General features: G+C 36.5%; 1 protein-coding gene and 1 non-coding gene across 2 annotated transcripts; both read right to left on the reverse strand.

The window, feature by feature from the left end:
• Nucleotides 1-12,065: 12,065 nt before the first annotated feature.
• LOC136835990 (U6 spliceosomal RNA) lies at nt 12,066-12,171 on the reverse strand. The gene has a single exon (XR_010852327.1). It is a non-coding gene; the product is annotated as a U6 spliceosomal RNA (small nuclear RNA).
• A 1,722-nt stretch (nt 12,172-13,893) lies between these two features.
• Nucleotides 13,894-22,945, reverse strand: LOC136835244 (lysosomal Pro-X carboxypeptidase). Its single transcript, XM_067098517.1, has 8 exons — nt 22,808-22,945; nt 19,160-19,335; nt 18,362-18,502; nt 17,881-17,982; nt 16,653-16,834; nt 15,702-15,859; nt 14,277-14,449; nt 13,894-14,050 (listed from the first exon to the last, which is right to left on the reverse strand). The coding sequence occupies exons 2-8, from the start codon at nt 19,253-19,255 to the stop codon at nt 13,913-13,915; spliced, it is 990 nt and encodes a 329-aa protein (XP_066954618.1). The 5' UTR covers nt 19,256-19,335; nt 22,808-22,945; the 3' UTR covers nt 13,894-13,912.
• Nucleotides 22,946-22,956: the final 11 nt, after the last annotated feature.

The following is a 22,956-nucleotide window of genomic DNA, read 5'->3' on the forward strand; positions in this document are numbered from 1 at the left end:
AAAATAACCACTTAACTTTACACCTCCCTACCCAAATAAAAAAAAAATTTTTGTTAACAGGGTCCTGGAGAAAATAACCACAATCTACACCTCCTACACAAAGAAAAATAATTTTTAACATGGTCCCAAAAAATAACCTCTTTACCTTACGTTTTCTTAAGAAAAAAATTCTTTTAACACAGTCCCAGAAAACCTTACACCTCCCTACCCAAAGAAAAAAGAAAATTTTTTTAACACGGTCCAAAAAAATAACCACTTAATTTTACACCTCCCTACGAAAAGAAAAAAATTTTTTAACACAGTCCCAGAAAAATAACCACTTAACCTTACATCTCCCTACCAAAAGAAAAAAAAATTTTTAACACAGTCCCGGAAAAATAACCACTTAACCTTACACCTAAATACTACCCAAAAAAAAATATTTTCATTTAACACAGTCCTGGAAAATAACCTTTAACCTTAAAAATTAACAAAACTCCCTACTAAATTGCAAAAAAAATAGATTTTTAACACAGTCTTTGAAAAAATAACACCTTAAACCTCCCTACCCAAAGAAAAAAAAAATTAACACGGGCCCTACCCAAAGGAAAAAAATAATTGTTTTTAACACATTCCTGGAAAAATAACCACTTAACCTCTCACCTCACTACCCAAAGAAAAAAATCTATTTCTTTAACATAGTCCCGGGAAAATAACCACTTTAACCTTACACCTCCCTACCCAAAGGAAAAAGATTTTTTTTATCACAGTCCCGTAAAAATAACCACTTAACCTTACACCTCCCTACCCAAAGGAAAAAGATAATTGTTTTTATCACAGAGGAGCGAAAAATAACCAATTAGAACTAAATTTCCTAACCCAAAAGGAAAAAATCATTTTTTATAGGGTAGAGAAAATAACCATCTTTAAACATGTCCCTACCAAAAAAAATAAATTTTTTTAACACGGTCCCCTGTAAGTCCATAACCAAATTGATTAGAATATTTAATATTATCATCAAAAAAAAATTTTTAACACAGTCAGTTAAAAATGAAAAATAACATTTTTTTCCACTCAAAAGAAAAAATTTTTTTTTATACGGTCCCTAAAAATAATTTTAAGTCAAAGGAAAAAATTTGTTCTTTAACACAGTCCCTGAAAATGACCACTTTTTACAGATTCCCTACCCAAAGAAAAAAAATTTTTAACAGGGTCCCGGAAAAATAACCATTACCCAATAACCGTTTTTAACATTAATCTGCCCCAGTTGTCAAACAGGTTGCGAAGTGGCACAGTCCAGTAAAAAAAACCTACCTAAACTGTCAGCAAAAGTAAAAACACAACATGGCAACTATTCTACCGATGCGGTATCTTTGATGCAGAGGGGCTACGTTTTTTTTTTTAGAAGATTTCAATTTCTAAAAAATCTTATTCCATATCTCAATCAAGAAGTTATTTTAAACGGCCGCTACCTTTACCACTGTAATATACTTATAAGTCTTCCCTTTCCAGCCATGATTAAGATAACTTATCCCAGCTAGGGATTATAAAGTGCGACATCAAAAAGTAAAAAAAATTTGTCTTAATACCCCTTTTTGACGTTTTAGAATTAATAAATAATAGGTTACAGCAATTGGTCTTTTAGGGAAATGAATAAGAACTAATTATCAGATTTATATTTGACATTCCACAGAAAATGCATATATTACAGTTTCCTTTCAAAGAAAAATTTTGCTTTCCCAATTATAATTATTATAAAAATCTTTGGCTATCAAACTACATTCGTGTTATAAAATAACATCATTTGATGCATGGAAAATAATGAATATAAAAGTTTTAGATAAAAAGTGCATTAAAATCAAAGATTCGTTTATAGATTTAACATTGAACATAAAAATTGATATGGTTAAATAAAAGTATTTGATTTGTATTTTGAACAAACAAACCTATTAATCGTGACAACAAGGGTGTTTTTATGTGGATGATAAGGGGTGTTTTTGTTAAAAACAGTATACAAGGAATTATACAATCGGTGCTTTGGATAAGATATCTTTTATATTTTATTTTTACAGACCAATATAATGTATATTGTTTCATATGTTTATCAGGCAAATATATATGTTCTATCACCCTCTAACGTACATTGTTTCATATACATAAGTTTATGATGTATTGTAAATATATATATTATAATATCATATATATATTATATATATATATATATATATCATATATATGTTATATATATATATATAATATGATAGAATGATATTTTGCTGAATAATATTATTATATCTCACTAAAATCATATATATATAATACAGATTACAGCTTTATCACAAGTATATATATGTAATCATAAACTGTCCTTTTGATATACTTATACATTTTATTATTATATATATATGAAATTACACATCGATTTTAAAAATTTAAATAATAAACAATGGTCATTATCACAGAATGAAGCCATAAATGTCACATGCACTGATCGTATATTAAAATTATATATCAGTCAAGTGAATCAATTTTTATTGATTTCCACAGAACCACCAGATGACTAAGTCGGATCCAGGACCGGATTAACTGAATTGAGGACTGCAGATTAACTTAGTCAGATAATAAGTCAGAAGACGTTTGGCAACTTTAGCTAATGACAATATGTTGCTTGTACAGTGTTTGTATGTGAACTTCTATGATAAATACTTTCTCCCATATATATATATATATATATATGTATATATATATATATATATATGTGTGTGTGTGTGTGTGTGTGTGTGTGTGTGTGTGTGTAAACATCATATTGTCTCCGTTCATTGATCCGTATAATAATTGTACTTTTTTATAGCGTTGTCAGAATTCTCTAACAGTATGATTTATCAATGCTAAAATTTTTAGGTATTACTGTACATGACTTTCAGTGTTCAAAGGAAAGGAAAGAATAATACAACGAAAACAGTTCTCTCTCTCTCTCTCTCTCTCTCTCTCTCTCTCTCTCTCTCTCTCTCTCCTTACACGATTAAAGGCACAATTCAATGAAGAAAATGTCGATACCGATAAATTTCATCATTAATTTACTGAGAATTTTCTTGTATCGTTGCAATGCCACTACCACCGCAGTCAATTACGAAATCTCTTTCCCTGAAATCACGGGCAACCCGTTCACAGTCATCCTAGACATACCTCGCTCTCCTGCCTTGGCCTTGTTTCTGTCCCTCTGATTTTGTTTTTAAGGTGACAGATTTTCATCTTTGTCGTTGTCGGATGAATTTTCACCATTGCCTCTTTTGTAAAATTTTGTACATGACTTTCATTTAGATTATTGCACGTGTGCATTGTTTCATGTTTACAGTTTGTTCGTTCTGCATCCTACCCTTTGTTCTGCGACGTTCCAGAATTTATTCATAAGTAACGACAACGACAATTAGTCTAGAATTATTATGTATATATATATATATATATATATATATATATATATATATATATATATATATATATATATATATATATATATATATATATATATATATATATATATACATTTACTACAAATGTATGTGTATATATACATATAGCATAATATACACAGCTTTTGCAGTAATTTTCATGAAATGATAAAATTGAATTGATGAAATAAATTAAATTTTTGCCAAAACGCAATTTTAGAATAAACAAACAAAACAATTTGCGGTCGTTATTCAGCATGAAGTGTGTCTGGATTTCAGTCACATGCACTGGACATGTCGCAAAATAACATTTTTCAAGTGAGTATATTTTTTATATTTCAGTCAGAATAAATGTCAAACATTACAATTCAAACTTATAGTTTTTCATTTTGCGCCAGAGCTGGAAAATTATAACAGAAGATGAAAGTAACACACGACTGGTATACTAAAGTTGGATTACGCAGGATTATAGCCCTTCCACTCCCTGTGTCGAAAGTCCAAAGTTCCGAGTAAGAGAAGAACCAGCTCACAGATTAGTTTTCTCGCTATAGCTAGCGATGTAGCCGTGATTGGCGAATTCCCGCATTAGATTGAAATCAGGAAAATTGGGATAAAAAGGGGATCTTTGAAGTGGTGTTGTTTGGACACGGTCAACAAGACTTCCTGAGACCTAAAAGGAAAAATATCTTAGTGGATTAAACTTGAAAGGAACTACTAAACGAAAAATCTTAACATGTACTAAACAGCTCAGGCCTTAGATTGAAATATCTATAATATAACATATATATATATATATATATATATATATATATATATATATATATATATATATATATATATATATATATTGTGTGTGTGTGTGTGTGTGTGGTGTATTAATGGTTAAAAGGTTAATCTTACACCTCCATACCAAAGAAAGAAAAATTTAACACAGTCCCGGAAAAATGAGCAGTTAACGTTCCAGCTCCCTACCTAAAAGAGAAGAATATTTTTTTAACACGGTCCTGGAGAAATAACCACTTAACCTTACACATCCCTACCCAAAGAAAAAAATTTCTTTAACACGGTCCAGGAAAAATAACACCATAACATTACATCTCCCTACTCACAGAAATTTTTTTAAACTGTCCCAGAAAAATAACCACTTAACCATACTCCTCATTTACCCAAAGGAAAAAATAATTTTTTAACAGTCCCAGAAAAAAAAAGCAGTTAACCTTATACATCCCTAATTAAAAGAAAAACAAATTTAACACAGTCCCAGAAAATAACCACTTATTACACCTCCCCACCAAAGAAAAAATTTATTTTATTTAACATGGCCCTGGAAAATAACTTTTTTGACCTTACACCTCCCTACTCAAAGGAGAAAAAATAATTTTTTTAACAGGGTCCCGGAAAAATAACAAGTTAACCTTACATCTCCCTGCCCTACGGAAAAAATGATTTTTTTTAACAAAGTCCCGAAAAAATAACAACTTAACCTTATACCTCCCTACCCAACGGAAAAAAATAATTCTTCTTAACAGGGTCCTGGAAAAGGAAAAAAAATTTTTTTTAACAAGGTCCCAGAAAAATAACCACTTAACCTTACATCTCCCTAACCAAAGAAAAAAAAATTAACATGGTCCCAGAAAAATAATCACTTAACCTTACACCTCCCTACCCAAAGAAAAAAAAAATTTAACAGGGTCCCGGAAAAATACAAGTTAACCTTCAATCTCCCTACCCAAAGAAAAAAATATTTTTTTAACTAGGTCCAGAAAAATAACCACTTAACCTTACATCACCCTACCCAAAACAAAAATAAAAATTTTTTTTTAACAGGATCCCAGAAAAATAACCACTTAACTTTACACCTCCCTACCCATAAGGAAAAAAATATTCTTTTTAACATGGCGCAAAAAATAACCTCTTAAAATTACACCTCCCTACCAAAAAAAAAAAAAATTTTTTTAACACAGTCGAGGAAAAATAAACACTTAAGCTTATAACTCCCTACTCAAATAAAAGAAAATTATTTTTTCAACACAATCCCAGAAAAATAACCACTTAACCTTACATCTCCATACCCAAATAAAAATCATGCACGGTCCCAAAAAATATCTTTACCTCCCGTACCAAAAGGGGAAAAAAATTTCTTTGGCTGGGTCCCATAAAAATAGTCTTAACATTACATCTGACAAAAAAAAAAAATTAACACAGTCCTGGAAAAACAAGCACTTAATCTTACACTTCCCTACCCAAAGGAAAAAAAATTTTAACACTGCCCCAGAAAAATAACCATTTAACTCTACACCTCCCTACCCAAAGAAAAAAAATTTTAACAGGGTCACAGGAAAAAGAATTTAACAAGATGATCTTACCTTCCAAAAGGAAAAGAAAAGAATTCTTTTAATACGGTCCTGAAATGCCACTCACGAACATTACACCTCCCTACGAAAACTTACACCTCCCTAACGAAAAGGAAAAAAATACTTTTTTTAACAAGGTCCCAGGAAAATAACCAATTAACCTTACACCTCCCTACCAAAAGGAAAAAGTATATTTTTTGACACGGTCCCAGAAAAATAACCACTTGACCTTACACCTCCCTACCAAAAGGAAAAAAATTCTTTTTTAACAAGGTCCCGGAAAAATGACCACTTAATCTTACACCTCCCTACATAAAGAAAAAAAATTTAAGTGTCCCAGAAAAATAACCATTTAACCTTACACCTCCCTACACAAAGAAAAAAAAAGTTTTAACACAGTCCCAGAAAAATAACCACCAAACCATACACCTCCCTCCCCAAAGAAAAAAAACATTTTTTTAACAGGGTTCCGGAAAAATAACCCATTAACCTTATACCTCCCTACCCAAAAGAAAAAAAGACAAAAATTTAACACAGTCCCAGAAAAATAACCACTTAACCTTACACTTCCCTACCCAAAAAAAAAAAGATTTAAAACAGTCCTAAAAAAATAACAACCTAACATTATAACCACCTACCAAAAGGAAAAAAAAATTTTTTTAACTCGGTCCCAGAAAAATAACCACTTAACGTTACACCTCCTACCCAAAGGAAAAAAAATTTTTTTTACACGGTCCCTAAAAATAACTACCCAGCCATACACCTCCCTCCCGAAAAAAAAAATTATAACAGGGGTCCCGGAAAAATAACCTCTTAACCTTACACTCCATAACCAAAGGAAAAAAAAATTTTTTTTTTAACACGGTCTCAGAAAAATAACCACTTAACCTTACATTTCCCTACCTAAATGAAAAAAAAGAATTTAACAAGGTCCAAAAAAATAACAGCCTAACATTATAACTCCCTACCAAAAGGAAAAAAAATTTTTTTTAACAGGGTCCGGAAAAATAGCCACTTGACCTTACACCTCCCAACCCAAAGGAAAAAATTTTTTTTTAACTCGGTCGCAGAAAGATAACCACTTAACTTCACACCTCCTTACCCAAAGAATAAAAATTTTTTTTAACACAGTCACAGAAAATTAACCCTTAATCACAAGTTACCAAATGAAAAATGGATATTTTTTAATCATCCAAAAAAATAACCAGTCCTTAACCTTACACCTTACCTTGCAAAAAAAAATTTTCAACAAGGTTCCGGAAAAAAATAACACACCTAACAAGAAAAAAAAAAAAACCACAGAAAAATAGAAGATCCAATCCCTACCCAAAAAAAAACCAAAAGTCCCAGAAAATAGCACTTAACTTCACACCTTACCCAAAGAAAGAAAGAAAAATTTTAACACGGTCCCAGAAAATTAACCACTTAACCTTACACCTCCCTACCAAAGGGAAAAAATTTTTTTAAATGTCCCTGAAAAATAGCCACTTAACCTTATCATCTCCACCCAAAGGAAAACAAAATTTTTTTAACAGGGTTCTGGAAAAATAACCACTTAACCTTACACCTTCCTACCCAAAGGAAAAAAAAAATTAACATGGTCCCAGAAAAATAACCACCTAACTTTACTCCTCCCTAGCCAAAGGAGAAAAAATAATTTTTTTAACACGGTCCCAGAAAAATAGCCACTTAAAATTACAACTTCTCCCAAAGGGAAAATGATATTTTAATGATAAAATAAAAAGTTTGTTCATACTTACCTGGCAGATATATATATATAGCTGTATTCTCCGAAGGTCAAACAGAATTTCAAATTTAGCGGCACACGCAGTGGCTGGTCAGGTGGTTAGTACATTCCCGCGCTGGGAGGCGGTATCAGGAACCATTCCATTTTCTATTCAGATTTTCTAACGCCACTGTCTCCTGAGGGGGAGGAGGAGGGCAATATAAATATATATCTGCCAGGAAAGTATGAAACAAACTTTATTTTATCATTAAAATATCATTTTGTTCATGAGACTTCACCTGCCAGATATATATATAGCTGAATACCACCTTTGAGGGGTAGAGACAGCCAAGAATTAGGAAAAAACCAATTATTGGTAAAATTATTTTGGTTCCTTATCTGATAGCGTAGCTGACTGAGTGGTTACTGTCACTCCTAGTCTGCTTCTGCTTTACTAGAGATTTTAGCGAGGTAGTGACCCTAGCTGGCGACTTCTGGGATGATCTGTCAGGCAGGGGCGTGACCACAATGTGACTAGATCATAGCCCATACAAAGAGGACAAAGAGCATTACTAACCACCTAACCAACACCTAAAGCGTTGGTTGCAAAGAGTTGGGAGAGGGACTGCCCCAGTAGTCGACCCAGCAACCACAAAACACAATTAAAAGGGGATAGGATCAGAGTTACCCCCTGTCCCCAAGGTTGAAGCAGCAATGTATGGTCCCAGCGAAAAGCAATTTCTGTATGCTACCTAAACATCTTGCCAAGAGTGTAGAGGCAAACACCGAATTGACTTCACAAATGTGGCACTAAAATGTCACTGAGTACCATATTTTTCTTGAACGCCATGGTAGAAACTGCCTCACCTCGTGAGCGTTAACTCTCAACAACTTGAAGTTGGAGTCGTCACAACTAGAGTGTGCGTCCTTAATGAAAACCCTAATGAAGAATGCCAGTGCATTCTTCTGACATAAATTTAACTGGTTGCCTCACAGAACACCATAAAACATCCAATGGACCACGAGTGTCCTGTGTTCTTTTAGGCAGTACTTGAGCTCTAACTGGACATAGAGAACTCCCTCAGGTTCCTGTCCAATAAGGTCTGCTAAACCTTTAATTTCAAAGTATTCAGGCCAAGGGTTAGGAAGACCTATCATTCCAGCCAAGAACTTAGGCTTTAAAGAATAGACAGCATTGTGTTCTTGAAGCCCACATGACGGCCTCGAACTTCTCTCACTCTCTTACGCGCGAGGAATGCCGTTTGAGTAACATCCTAAGAGATGCAGTGGAGGGTCAAAGGACTAAACACCAAAACTTGAGCATTCGTACCAAGTTCCAAGCAGAAATCAGCTGGAGTGAACCTTGGACGTCTTGGAAAGAGCTCATTAAGATCGTGGAGGTCCTTGGCTGTCAGACAAAGCTAATCTCTGTGTCTGAATACAATAAAGCATGCTCCGATAACACTTGATAGTCCGGAACTGCTATATCGAGTTTTCTCTGCCAAGTAAAAGGAGAAAATCCGCAACCTGGCTCACAGTGATAGAGGAAGAGGAAAAGCCCTTCTTTCTACACCAACCTTGAAGATTTGCTCACTTCGCTAGATATATCCTTTAGATGAAGAACTTCTGGCTCAGCGATGGCCCCGTGCCACCTGGCCAGAAAAACCCCTTGCCTGACCAAGTTTGATAGTCTGAAAGCAGTCAGGTTCAGAGCGGGAGATTCAAAGATATCTCGTGAAGTGGTTTGTGGTGGCAGGTCTGCTCATAGGAAGGGTCCCGGAACGTCTACCAACCAGAAGAAGAAACTCCGAGAACCAGTGGTTGAAGGCCAAGCGGGGATGAGAGTCATCCTCGTCCCTTGTGAGGCAGCGAACTTGCGTATGACTTCTCCCAGAATTTAGAACGGGGAAAAAGGCGTAAACATCTATTCCCGTCCAATCCCAGGGAAGAGCAGCTACTCGTAACTGCCCCAGGGTCGAGAGTACAGATGAGCTTTATAGAGGGAGCCTCGCTGTTCTTGAGGTCGTGAAAATATCCACAAGATGGCGACCCCAAAATTTCAAAATCTTGGCAAACCTCCTGATGAAGGGTCCATTCCTTGGCAGGAGTTGATGGCGCCAACAAGCAGGTCTGCTCGAACATTTTCGACCCCTGCAACAAAACTTGTGAGAATCGAAATGTTGCGAGCATAGGCTCAAAGAATAATCTCTCTTGCCCAAGGCTAACAGGGAACAAGTAGTATTGTCCGAGTTTGCTAGAATTCTACACGATTGCAAACTTGGACCTCAAGAATGGCGAGCTAAAATAGCTGCCAAATCTTTAAGTCGATAATGCCAGGACACCTGTTTCCTCTCCAGGTTCCTAACACTTCCTCTCCCTCAGTGCTGCCCCTAACCTGTTGATGACCTGTCGAAAAACAACAAAGGTTGGGGTTCAGAAGCTTGAGGAGATCCCTTTCTTTGCAATTCCGTTGGATCGAGCCACCACCACAGATCTCTTTATATGGAGAATTCTCAATTCCTCTTTCCAAGTCTTCCTTGCTTTGTCAGTTCTTTCTCAACAAAAAAGAACTGAAGAGGCCTGAGATGCAGACTCCCAGAAAACAATTCTCCAGCGAGGAAATGGTCCCAGCAGACTCATTCCTTCCTTCACCTAGCTTGTTCCTTTTCCAAGAAGGCTGAAACTTTTACATAGAAGTTGCCGTTCTTGCGACCCGGAGCGCTATAAAAGCCGCTGAATAGATCTGAATTCCCAGACACAATGGACAGTGAGGGGATCAGCTAAGCTTCTCCACAGACCAGAAGTCCCAGGGACTTCACGAAAGTTGCAGAGTCAACTGAAGGTCCTCCAGATACTTAAGCCCGGCGGCGCCTTTCAACCAGTCGTCCGTAGAGTGAGATCCTGACGTGCGGCAGATGCAGCTGCATCGCAACGTTTTCGTGAGGGCGGTAAAGCACCCTCGAGCAAAATGATTGGCGCCAACAGCATCTGGTGTTCCCAGGCGGTCAACCATCCAGTACTGACCAGACCCAGCGTTGCTTAACCCGGCTGATGGACGAGAGGCGGTGTTTCAACGTGTATGGCGTTAATGCAGAGTCCAAAGCAGAGAGCCCTGAACTGGCATCTAGTCCCCCAAGACAACCTGAGATACTTCACATAACGTGGATGAATTGGGGCGTGAAGATAAGTATCTTGAGATCCAAAGATACCATCAATCCCCGGGATGAAGGGGCTCCTAGTATTGACTGCGAGGTCTCCATCTTGAACTTTTCCTTCAGGACCAAGTTGTTCGATCTGTTGACATCCAAGACAGGTCTCCAGCCTACTGAAAAAGTTTCAGGACTAGAAACAATCTGTAGTAAAATCCCGGGAACACCGAGCCAAGATCTGGAACTCTCTGAACATCTATTCGAGCAGGTCAAACAATTTTTCTGTTTGACAGGAAGGCAGTTGGGAAACAAAAAACAAAAAGAGGAGACAGGAAGGAATCAAGTAACCTCTCTCTAACAGTAGGAGGGACCAAACGTCACCCCTCACTCTTTCCAGGCTTGTGCAAAAATGAAGCCTGGTTGCAAAGTGGAGTCTGAGATGAAAGGAGTCACTTGCTACCTCTTGGAAGTGACATTCCTTCGGAAAAAAACTCTCTCTCGTGGTGCTGGTCTCGTTTGCTTCCCATGACCCTTTGTTATGCAAACATTTAGCTTTCGTTACTTTTTTGTATCATTGAGATCGGTGCAAGCGTTATGAAGGAGATGCAGTTTGAATGTGTCGATAACTTAGTTTTGAGAAAAACGATATTTTTTGCTTCTCTGTGTATTTATTTGCTTGCCGTTACACAGTTTGATGTTTTTTATGACATAATGAAAGCCAAAAATAGACCTGCAAAAATATAACTTCGCTAAATGAAGCTAAATGAAGCGAGTGTCAAAACACGGCTGAGGTTGTGCCAGCTCGACGTTTTACTTTAGTCAAGCTCTGAGCTGCTACTGACTGACTGCCACTGACTGCCCTGCGGCATTCCTGTCTTTCGCTGATGCGTACTATGTCCACAAGGTTGCCAGATCGCATTAGATATTTCATAGCTAAAAGGAAATTACCACCGATATATACTGACAATATCATTACATTATACTAAAATGTAATTTGACTATGATAGGTTACTGTTTTGTTTATAACTTCTAACTGTGGCGAACTTTTAAATAAACTTTCTGAGAAGATGAATCAGGATATGTATGATGCCATATATAAAATATCCCAGAAAATTTTATTTCCGATTTTTCGTCAAACGCTCCTTAGGCAAAGACAACTCTGTGAAGGTGGAGAGAGGCTGAGCGGTTGAAAAGTCTCAGAAACAGATCATGAAAAAGCCAGAGTCTGATAATCAGAGGAAGAAAGAAGACGAAAGAAGTTTCTCTTCATACCAAAGGCTGTGACGAAAGAGGATGTTCTTCCGCAGCTGGCGGGTCTTGAGTGAGTGGTGAAAGTAGTTCCGATTCGCGATCGCAAGCGAGACTCCCGTAACGGCGAAGTCGTCAACTAGAGTGCGTATAGTAAACATAAAATGTGGAACGGCTTCACGATTAGCGTGTCATCCTTGCGCCAAGAGCCATGCTAATCTTCTCTGTATCGTTCCAATTAGTATATGTACTGCCGAAGCAAGTACTGGCTAAATTAAGAAGGACATCAGATGTTAGGCGGGTAGTTATCGACATGATGAACAACTGGAGCGTGTCAACACAAGACTTAAAGCTATCTGGGCGAGGCGGGCGTCATGGCGTGACGCGAGGCTCCGTGGCAAGTACTAGAAGAGAGGACAGCGTGCGCGCGGCCGCGTCATGGCTGGGCGCGCGGCGTCGCCAAGGAGGGAGCGTGGCGTGAAGCGCGATTTAAGAGCAAGGCGCGCTCCTGAGCGCGAGACAAGAGAAAAGGCCAACACCTCAACTCGGGAAGAGCGAACAGAAGCCACTAAAGCACTCTCTCTAGACGACAGGCGCTCTGTATCGTTCGAAGCGGGAAGCGAAAGGTGAAAGTCTGTACCTCTTAACAGGCAGATACGAATCTTGAAAGGTTCATGAGAGCATCCAGCTGTTGTTGCAAACCCAACAAAATCTTACGCGTTGGAGAAGCCACTCTCGGAGAAGGGCTGAACCTGAGAAGAAGGGCGAGAGACGTATACTTCCTTCCACAGGGGAAGAAGCTCTAGCCCTTGCCCTTAGCGCGACAGGGGGTCTATAGAGTGATCATTCGAAAAACACTTTATTCTCTTCTGCAGAGGAATATCACGCCAACTTTTCGGGGAAAGTACAAGCGTCTAGAGGAAGAGGACGTGGCGTCCTCTCCCCTCTAAGCTTCTCTTAAGAGGGAAGAGTCCAAAAGAGAGCTCCAACCCCGAGGCGGGGAGGGCGTGTCGGAGGCGAAGCAATCCTTCAGGATGCGTGCCTGAGCACGATCCCTGGCAGCCTGTAGCGTCATCAGGACCTGCGAAGGGACGCCAGATCGGTGGGAAGCCCCAACCCTCATGCGGCTTTCGACATGCCCCCTCCCTGGTCCTGGGAGTTCGGACAGAGGTCCAGGCCTAGAGGCATTATAGGGCCGATCTGACGCCCCCTCCACAACACTAGGCACTTAGCACTAACACTATGCGTTTGAATTGCATTCACTTTAGTTTCAAGAACGATTGACTCCACACGAGAGCCAGGAATTACCTTCTGCAGCAACAAACTACAGGTTAGTAATAAATTTATTACAGGGTTACTTGTCGGAGAAAACCACAGACTGTCCAACTAAGGATGCACTCTAGAGGAAGATTCCTCTGACCTATCACGCTCCAATTTAAGCATATAGGCTTCATATTTCTTCCACTCACCCTCAGACAATCCCACACATTCATTACCGATTATCATAGAGCATTGAACACCTACATATCATACAAAAGAGTGAGGAACTATCAAAGTCTTGATAGCCTCACTCTTACATTCACCCAAACTACAGACTCGATAGCTAGAGGTAAGACATCTTTATAAGAAAAGTCAAAAGCAAAATCAAAAACGGTCCACCAAAGAGCGTATGCCAAGTCACAGATCCAGTCGAATACCAAAAACAACCAAAATACTTAAGTGACAGCAATTTCCGAAATCCAAAGGCGGAGGAACTGACAGCAGGTATTGACAGTCGGCGACAGAAAAATCTGAATAGAAAATGGGAATGGTTCTGATACCCGCCCAGCGGTGGAATGGGTACTAACCACCTGACCGACCACTGCGTGTGCCGCGAAATTGAAATTCTGTCGGACCTTCCCGGAGAATACAGCTATATATATATCTGGCAGGTAAGTCTCATGAACAAAGAATAATACAGTACGAATTTTCTCATTACCAACCTAGAGAAATCCATCGCCGAGTCATTTAATCTCTCATCAGCCCTGTAGCATAATTCAAAACATTCAGTTTTTCAGTGAGATTTAAATGCGTAAGTCCATCAAACAGTTCTTCTAAAAGAGGCTTAGGATCTTTCCTGGAGTCGGTCAGATGAGAGCACACAACCTGATCAAAGCAATCAACGATACAAACTGGCCAAAAACAGGTAATGAAAGGAAATACAGAAAAAATACACCTACAGATTTGGAAGAATTGGTCCTATCAGTGATGGAACTCCTCCTTATAATTATTATTATTTTCCATAAATAAAACACAAAAATGAAAACCTCAACAAGGTAAAGAGACATATAAAGGTCAAAATATCTCTTAATTAAAACCCAACAATACTTACCTTAATTGGATAAGCAGGCAGAGGGGCTAAGAAATCCGCAGGATAAGGATAGTCCACCATGGCAAGATTGGTCCACACATTCATCAAATAGTATTTCAAATCTGTAACATTACCTTCTGACACAAGAGGGTCACAAAGATTCCAAGTGTCACTCAACCATGTCTTGCCAGCGTCTGTAAAATACCACATACAAAAATTTATAAACTTCTACTTGTCAGCAATAAAATTAAATGCAAACTGAAAATTTATACATTTCACTAAACTATGATCAAATTTCCTTCAGTTTACATTCTACATTGGAGTTCCAGTACAACTACAGTACATTACTCTACAGGAACAAATGCTCACTTATGAACTTTAAAGACTCAATGAATGAATACTGTATCTCGACCAAAGACTTAGCACAGCTGAATAATGGGTCACTAGTGAAATAAGAAATTTTGAATTAGAATTTATATAGTCATATTAACCACTTTTGCTTTTTATAGAGTGCTCTAGGAGCATATGCTTGCAATGGCATGAGGCCTGATTAACCTTAAACAAGTAGGATAGGATTGTATGGAATTCACCATAAATCATTAACACCACAATTAATTCTCTGGATGCAACATGGCAGTCTCAATGCATCTTTCTACAAGAACTACTTTGGCTACTGAGTGATTGAAAGGAAGAACAATCCCCTTTCTCTCAGGTAGCTTGACAATACCCATCAGGCCAAAATTTCCCACAAAAATTCTGCAGAAATCACTGTTCTTTAGGTTAACCAGGACAGCAACTACACTGCATTTCTTTTTCAGGCTCTGAAACTTCCCTGGTTTCATTTCTCATGATTCAGATATCCTTCATCTTTACAGATTAGTTATTTATTTCTTTATAATAAATTAGTTCAAAGAGATCACCGAGTCATGCTTCAAGGCTTTAATATGGCTGCCCAAAGGATTAATTATGAAATGAGAGGCAACACTGGAGTGAAGTACAGTTAAAGAAGCTGAACAGCTAGGTTGAAAGGGACAATGGAAAGATGAAAAGTAAAAAAGACAAAATGCAATGCACCTCAAGCTGGAGGAAAGCTATAAAGAACCTTTAGTATCTTCTATACATCTATAGGGTCCCTTGAAAGGCACACTGTAAGTGGAACCTTCCTATATGGACCCATTTTGGGAAAAAGATTTCTCTTTCTTTTTTTGCAGCCACTTGTCCCAGTACATATAATGGCATCAAGTCAACCTAATGATTAGTATCAGCATGAACAAAATACTGATGATAATGGCAAACATTCCTTTATTGAGGATGCAGGGAAATCTCAAATTCAGTCTACATTTAACTCACTTGTATGATACAGAACATAATGTAACCCTGCAGTAACAAACATCTGTAAAATCATGGAAAAATACACAACTACAGAGCCATCAACTTTATCCTTACCATCTGCGGTGACTTCGTTGATTGCTCTCCAAGACTTCCTGATGACTTCTACGCATTCGGCGGACTCTTTAGCAAAGTCAGCTGTCACCACTTTAGCAAAGTCTTCGTAAGGAGTGATGTCTGTAAATTGGAGTATTGGTGCTGAGGCAGCAATAGCTCTGAAAGACATAAGACAAAGCTGTTTCTCCAAGTATGAGCTTATATACTTCCTAAAAGACACAAAATTTTGTTAAGTTTATGTTGGCATTATGATCTGTATTAAAATATTAGAATACGGTATGCAATGTACTGTAAAATAATACAGCTTTAACCATAAAACAGAACTCTAAAAAGACTGACTTGTGAAGACTAGCAACAAGTATGATTATCAAGATAAACACAGTTAATTAAAAAAGAAATTTAATTTAAAATTGTTCTTCCTTTACAAGACACGAGTCACTATTAATTCTTAAATCAAAGCAGGTAGCTGAATTACTAGTTAAAGTATAATGAGGGGAGCTAGTTGAAGAATTATTGGAACAATATAAATAACACTAATTACACTAGTAGCATACTAAAAGGAATAAAAAATTCTAAGAACTGGCCTAATTTCTTTTCAAAAGCATACTTCATTGAAGTTGTTCTTGAAAACCACATCAACATCCTAGACGCTCTGATCAGTTGAAAATGACGACCTAGTTCCTTGAAAATCATTTTGCAACATCAATTACCAAAGACACACTAATATAATAACTAGGAGCATATTATGCCATTGGGTAGTTTTGCCACAGGATAAAATATATGTTGATTATGGGCTAACCCTTAGTGCAACTGCATTCAAACAAATCCTAGAGTACAGTGGTAATATGGTGACACATTATCTTAACATTGTACTCTTGCACTTCTAATTAAAAAGAAAATACTTAAACAGAACTAACTTTTCATATGGTAAATTTCACCATCAATACTGACCCTTGCACTATGTGTGGATACTTCATACGGAACCAAGCTGCTAACATTCCACCATAAGAGCCCCCAAATACAACAACTGGACTCATCTCTGCTCCAGGAATATTATCTTTTAAGTAGGCAATAAGTTCTGCATAGTCTGCAAGTGCCTGCTCTGATGTTAGGTATCCTGAATACTTGGGTTCCTATGATAAAAGGCAGAGAAACATAATGTTCAGTATCTGCAGTAAACTTATCACCATTCAATAAATTTATGAGTAAAATTCTGGGGGATGTCACAAAAACAAAATTTTCCTATTCCTCTCTTCCAGAACTAAGGGATGCTGGTTTATGGAAAAAGTATTAAGGACACAAAGTTTGTGGAGAAATGTTTAGAAGCATAAAAACATTTAAATTACTGGCACCACCTGCAATGAAGCCTCCTAGTATGATGTGCTATTAATTCTTGCTCCCCCAATATTAAGAAATACTAATAAATAAGCAGTCTTTATCATGCAAAATACAAACAATCAAACAAAAACTAATGAAAAACATTCTTCAAATATTATTACTTAACTACTACCCAAAACTGTAAATCTTAAACATCAACCATTTTTCAATACAGTATACTGAATTGTACATATCGTGGATTACATTATGAATTAAAAAACAGAAAATAATAAAACTAATCCCTTGATAAGTAATGAATGCAAAAAGTGAACAACAAACCTACAAATGAAAATAGTAATCAACAGCAACAAGGGAGGAATTAACTGAGATAGCTCTAACAACCCAGCAAATATCTTGGTTACAATACTGTATTTTATCCACTCTGGAACCCTTGTTTATAAATGAATAAGAAACAAAACAAGAAACAACTCCCCGGCTTATACCAAACCCAGCTGATCTTTTTACCCATAACATTAAGTAAACTCCATGATTTGGATTACATGAATTTTATAAGTGGATTTGGCACATACATGAGATATAAAAAATACTGTCATGTCATTACTAGAAGAAAACTTTCTATGATTCATAAAAAACATTGCTACATTAAGATCAATCTATATTATTACCACAGGGCCACTGTAAATGACTTAAAATGGAATGGCCACTCCCTCAAATCAGTGTTATACAGGTAGTATCAAAGCAAGCTCCTATTTGTGTGCACACTTCTGTATCATCTGTTAATGAAACATAACAGGAAAAATATACCAGCTTTACATTAACAGGCACCACAAACTATACTTACCGAAAATGATTTACTACCATATGGTAAAGAGACTCCATAGTAACGATGTTCAGCAAATATAATGAGTGCTTTGAATTCTGGAGCAATGTCAAACATGAAACCCTAAGTAAAAAAGAAAATTAGCAATTTGTAACTTTGATGGATAACAAAATTTATACATATTGTAGATTTTTCTAGCAATAATATAGTGCCTTCACAACTCAAAAATAAAAAGGTCTAGTTTGCAATGTGCATGATTTTCATTTTAAAACGAGGAAAATGAGCACTGTATGCTATTCTTTTATCAAATAAAATACAAAACACTGCTTGAGAAAGGTATACTATAAAAATAAGAAAGCACAGTTCTGCCTGCAAGTGTAATCAGCACTATTTACAGATTAAGGATTTTCTATGTTTGTTAGGAAAGATAGTTTCTCCTAAGAAACTCATGATTTGCAATCTATTCCTGTAAATCTAGACAGAGATAGCTTCCACTACTTACTGTATTATCAATAAAAAGTGTGATGTCGCCTTCATTCCCTGCATATAAGAATATTGGTCCATTGTTTCCTTCCCAGTTCTCATCATTAACCAAATACCTCTGGATGAAGGTATCTTCCATCGTGAACCCAAAATGATCTACCTGTAAATTTCACAATTCTAATAATACCTCTATGATGTACAAATGAAATTAATACAAGAAGGTTAGTCGAAATGCTCAGTAAAAATTAGAATATTTCATGTAATTTTCTGAATACAGTACAACATATAGTTCCTTACAAACAACCATTCTACACATACTTTCATATGACTTAAATAGGCAGAATGACTGCACTGACTTGTATATTGTAAGGAGCATGACAATACTCAATTTATGTATGCTCATACAGTAAGTTAGTTAATGTGTTCTTTTATAAAGAATACATTTATTTTCTAATTCTTTAATAACAAAAATTTATATACAATATTTAAAATATAAAATTTCAAATCTACATACTGATCAGGGTATTTATGAATTTTACTTTTTAAAGATTGAAAACTCCCACACCACGAGAGAATTAAGAAAAATACTCCAATATCAATGAAAACCATGTAAAATTAAATTGGTGATGGAGAGGTACAGTAATATATCTACAGTAATAACACTTGCTGCACAAGATGGCATATAATACTATACTCATAGCCACACTAACAAATTAAAACTAAAAGGAAATTACGGGTTTGCATTTATATAATACTAATAATAAAGGCATATACATATTAACATGTATAGCATTGCCCTAAAATAACATACACTTACCTTTTGCTGGTAAAAGTAGGTTGTATAATCGTAAGCCTTACAAACAGTAAGAAGGCCCACAAGTACAGACAACTTGAGAAAGTCTTGAAGACCCATATTTCATGTAGAATTAAAATATGATCTTAGTTTATGAAAGATGCACTGAATATGCAATCACTCCTCCAAAAATTCTGAACCTGTAAAATGAAACAAGAATTAAGATTTTATCCAAAATTACAAAAGAAATAGCAAAATAAAGAAAAAAAAAAAATTTACTGTTGGTAAATAATAAGGAATTTTGATTAGGTTAAAGGACAATTAGCTTCCACATAAAACTCATAATAAAATATTTTATGAATATGTTTTCATGTAAAGCAATAAACTTGTTACATAATGCACAAAAAATAATTTGGAAATCCAAATACTATACAGAAAAATAGATGAAGTCAATTTACAAAGCGTTTTTAATTACAGCAGCTCATGAGACTTCATTACTGATTCTGATTTGATGTAATTTTATGAAATTTAAGCACTAAGGCACTATCGGCTATTCAGCACTTAAGACTTAGCAAAGAGGGAGTTGGGGTGGTTGCACAGCAAGGTATTGAGACCCAGAAAATTAAGGAGATGAACTCCAAAGATCTAAAGGTGGTACTGGGAGAAAACCCCACTGTTGCAAATTGACGAAAGGAAGTGAGAAAGAAGGTAAAGAAAAAGTCTAAAGAGTAGGTGCAGCTTGGGGCTCAGAGGACAATGCACACATCCATTAATAAGGCCTACAGTGCACCACGTATTAACCCCTATAGGGTTCATTAATGACAGTCATCTAATATTAAGTGAAGGCAATGGCATTAATTTTCTTTCAAGCTTTCACTTAACATAAGAATAACCTTTGAAGGATGTAGGACATCCTTCAAAGGTTATTCTTATATTAAGTGAAAGCTTGAAAGAAAATTAATGCTATTGCCTTCACTTAATATCCTTCAAAGGTTATTCTTATGCTAAGTGAAAGCTTGAAAGAAAATTAATCCCACTGCCTTCACTTAATATTAGATGACTGTCATTAATGAACCTACTACATGTGCACTGTAGGCCTTATTAATGGATGTGTGCATTGTCCTTTCAGAACAATTCGGGACAGTGAGGCAGAAAATTGATGCGAACATCTGATAAACATTTTTGCAGTTACCATTAACAAATAAGCCTGAAATTGCTGAGAAATTACAGTACTATTACCAGACTTTGTCCTTGTGTTCTAGCAACTCTAAAGTTTCCATTCAAACAAATAGCTTGGCCTGTTACTCCTTCACATAATATTAAGATGTGAAGGTAATTGTTAATTTTCTTTCAATATTCCACTTAACATATACCATTGCCTTTGTAGGATGTAGGATGGAACTGAATGTGGCAGAAAATGGATGCAAACATTTGATAATATACATTTTTGTGGCCACCATAACATTAAGCCTAAAATGACTGAGAAATTACGATGCTATTTTCAGACCTTTTCACTATGTTCTAGCAACTCAAATTTTCCTTCAAACAAGTAGATTGGCTTGTTACTCCTTCACATAATCATATAAAAAGCCTAACTACATACAGTGCATGTTCCAGACCTTACCTTACCTTACTAACATGCTTACCTCAGATAATTTCCTGAATAAACTCTACATTCCACAAACTTTACCACTGAATATGCATGATGACAAAAAGGTCTAAGTTTCCTTTTGAACACATGGCTTGGGCTTGGCTACCCCTTCTCATTGTCATGTAAAAATTTTAACTGCACATTCCTGAATTAATCTTAACTAACTAGCAAACCTACATAACATGGGACTTCAGGACTAAATCCCATCCCCAAAACCCCTAGAGGGGAACCTTCTTTAACCCATGATTAAAATTTTGGTATTATTTCATTATGGACATTAATTGCTTTCAACATAAAATATAGTTTTTCTGTTGTATTATGATGTGATTTGAATGATTTTGAGGTTTATTTCAATCGCAATGAATACTTATCCTTCGGCAAATGATATACTGTATACAAAATTAATAAAATTACGACTTGTCAGAATATTTCCCCCTCTCCATAGCTAATACGGCAAAACTGTGTTTACTGATTACAGTTTTGCCGTATTAGCTATGGAGAGGGGGTGCAATTCTGACAAGTCGTAATTTTATTAATTTTGTATACAGTATATCATTTGCCGGAAGGATAAGCATTCATTTGCGATGGAAATAAACCTCAAAATCATGTAAATCACATCATAATACAACAGAAAAACCTATATTTTATGTTGAAAGCAATTAATGTCCATAAGTGAAATAATACCAAAATTTTCTTCCTCGCCTTGTTTGAAGTTGCCGAAATAAAAATTCTCAGGTTTTAGCCTAGCTTCTTTGTGGCAACTTTATTTTTATTTACGTAGGCAATGGCGGAAATGCTACGCTCTGAAGACACTGTCCACATGGCCCATGAAGCCCCAAAAAAAGGGATTCCTTAAAATTACACGTTAAATCACTAAGGAGTCACTGCAGACCAGAACTGGGAGTACGAAAAATAGGGTCGTACCTGCCACTGCCTGTAGGCCTACTGTACCTGATGCCGGTCCCAGCCATATCAACATTAGCGTACCTACGGTGGACCCTACAAAGTACGTTACGATCAAAATGCAGCCTCCTTCCAATTACACAACAACCTAAAACATTTTTGGCGTCATAGTACATGACAAATGCAATTACACTTACTGATTATTTTGATCTTACAGCGAACTTGTCGGTAACGAACTTTAAATTCTCTCGCCATCGGCCGACCACTACCTGCTTTGTTTACAAACTCACCGTCACGTGATCAAAGCCTACCCTAGATCAGGTCTCCATTGAACATAAACATTACCTGAGAATATGGCTGCTTTTCTGGGAGCTTTTTTTCAAGCTCTTATAGCAATCAATTTATTATTCTAAAGAGTACTTAAAGCAAATAAGCAGTTGGACCTGACTGTTCTGAAGAGCAAATTACCCAAAAATAGTATGATAACATTACAGGCTTATCACTAACTGAGATAACTACCAAGATACCAGGATCCGTTCTCTGGCCTTTAGATAAGTCACGGGCAAAATAGCAGCGAGCTGATGAGGCAAACAAATGATATCACCCAAATACATCGTCTTTAGAGCTGAATCATAGACAGTGGTAAATGGAACTTTATAGTAGAATTGCAGTTACTCCTAACATAAACATCTGCAATAACAATCTAGCCTACTGACAGGAGATATCAGCTACACAACAACCACATTTTTGGTTTGAAAAGATAGATAGATAGATAGATAGATAGATAGATAGAAAGATAGATAGATAGATAGACATTTGACAAGAAGTTTATATGCACTATTTTACAGATGCAGGAACTCTGTAAACTTGCAGTTACCACTTCGACTGTCGATCTGACAATCATGTGATATAGCCTCTAAATGCCGGTTATAGCAGCAGTAGGTATTTTCATATCAAGGTAAAAACAAATAGAAACATGCTAAACTAGTAAGAGAGAGAGAGAGAGAGAGAGAGAGAGAGAGAGAGAGAGAGAGAGAGAGAGAGAGAGAGAGAGAGAGAGGCCGAATTTTAGGGACTTCCAGCAAAACAGGAATCAAAAACTAATATCTGTGTGGTACCTGAGAGCAGGTGTGCTGCTTACGAATGCCTGTTTTGCAATGGTAAAGCTACTGAAAATATCCCATGATATAAGAACCGTCATCTGTGCACTAGGGAAGGATTCCTTGTAACCAGCAGTATCATCCTGATAACTGAAGGAGAATAATAA

The sequence above is a fragment of the Macrobrachium rosenbergii genome, chromosome 55 (genome assembly GCF_040412425.1).
Source record: "Macrobrachium rosenbergii isolate ZJJX-2024 chromosome 55, ASM4041242v1, whole genome shotgun sequence".
NCBI classification, from domain to species: domain Eukaryota; kingdom Metazoa; phylum Arthropoda; class Malacostraca; order Decapoda; family Palaemonidae; genus Macrobrachium; species Macrobrachium rosenbergii.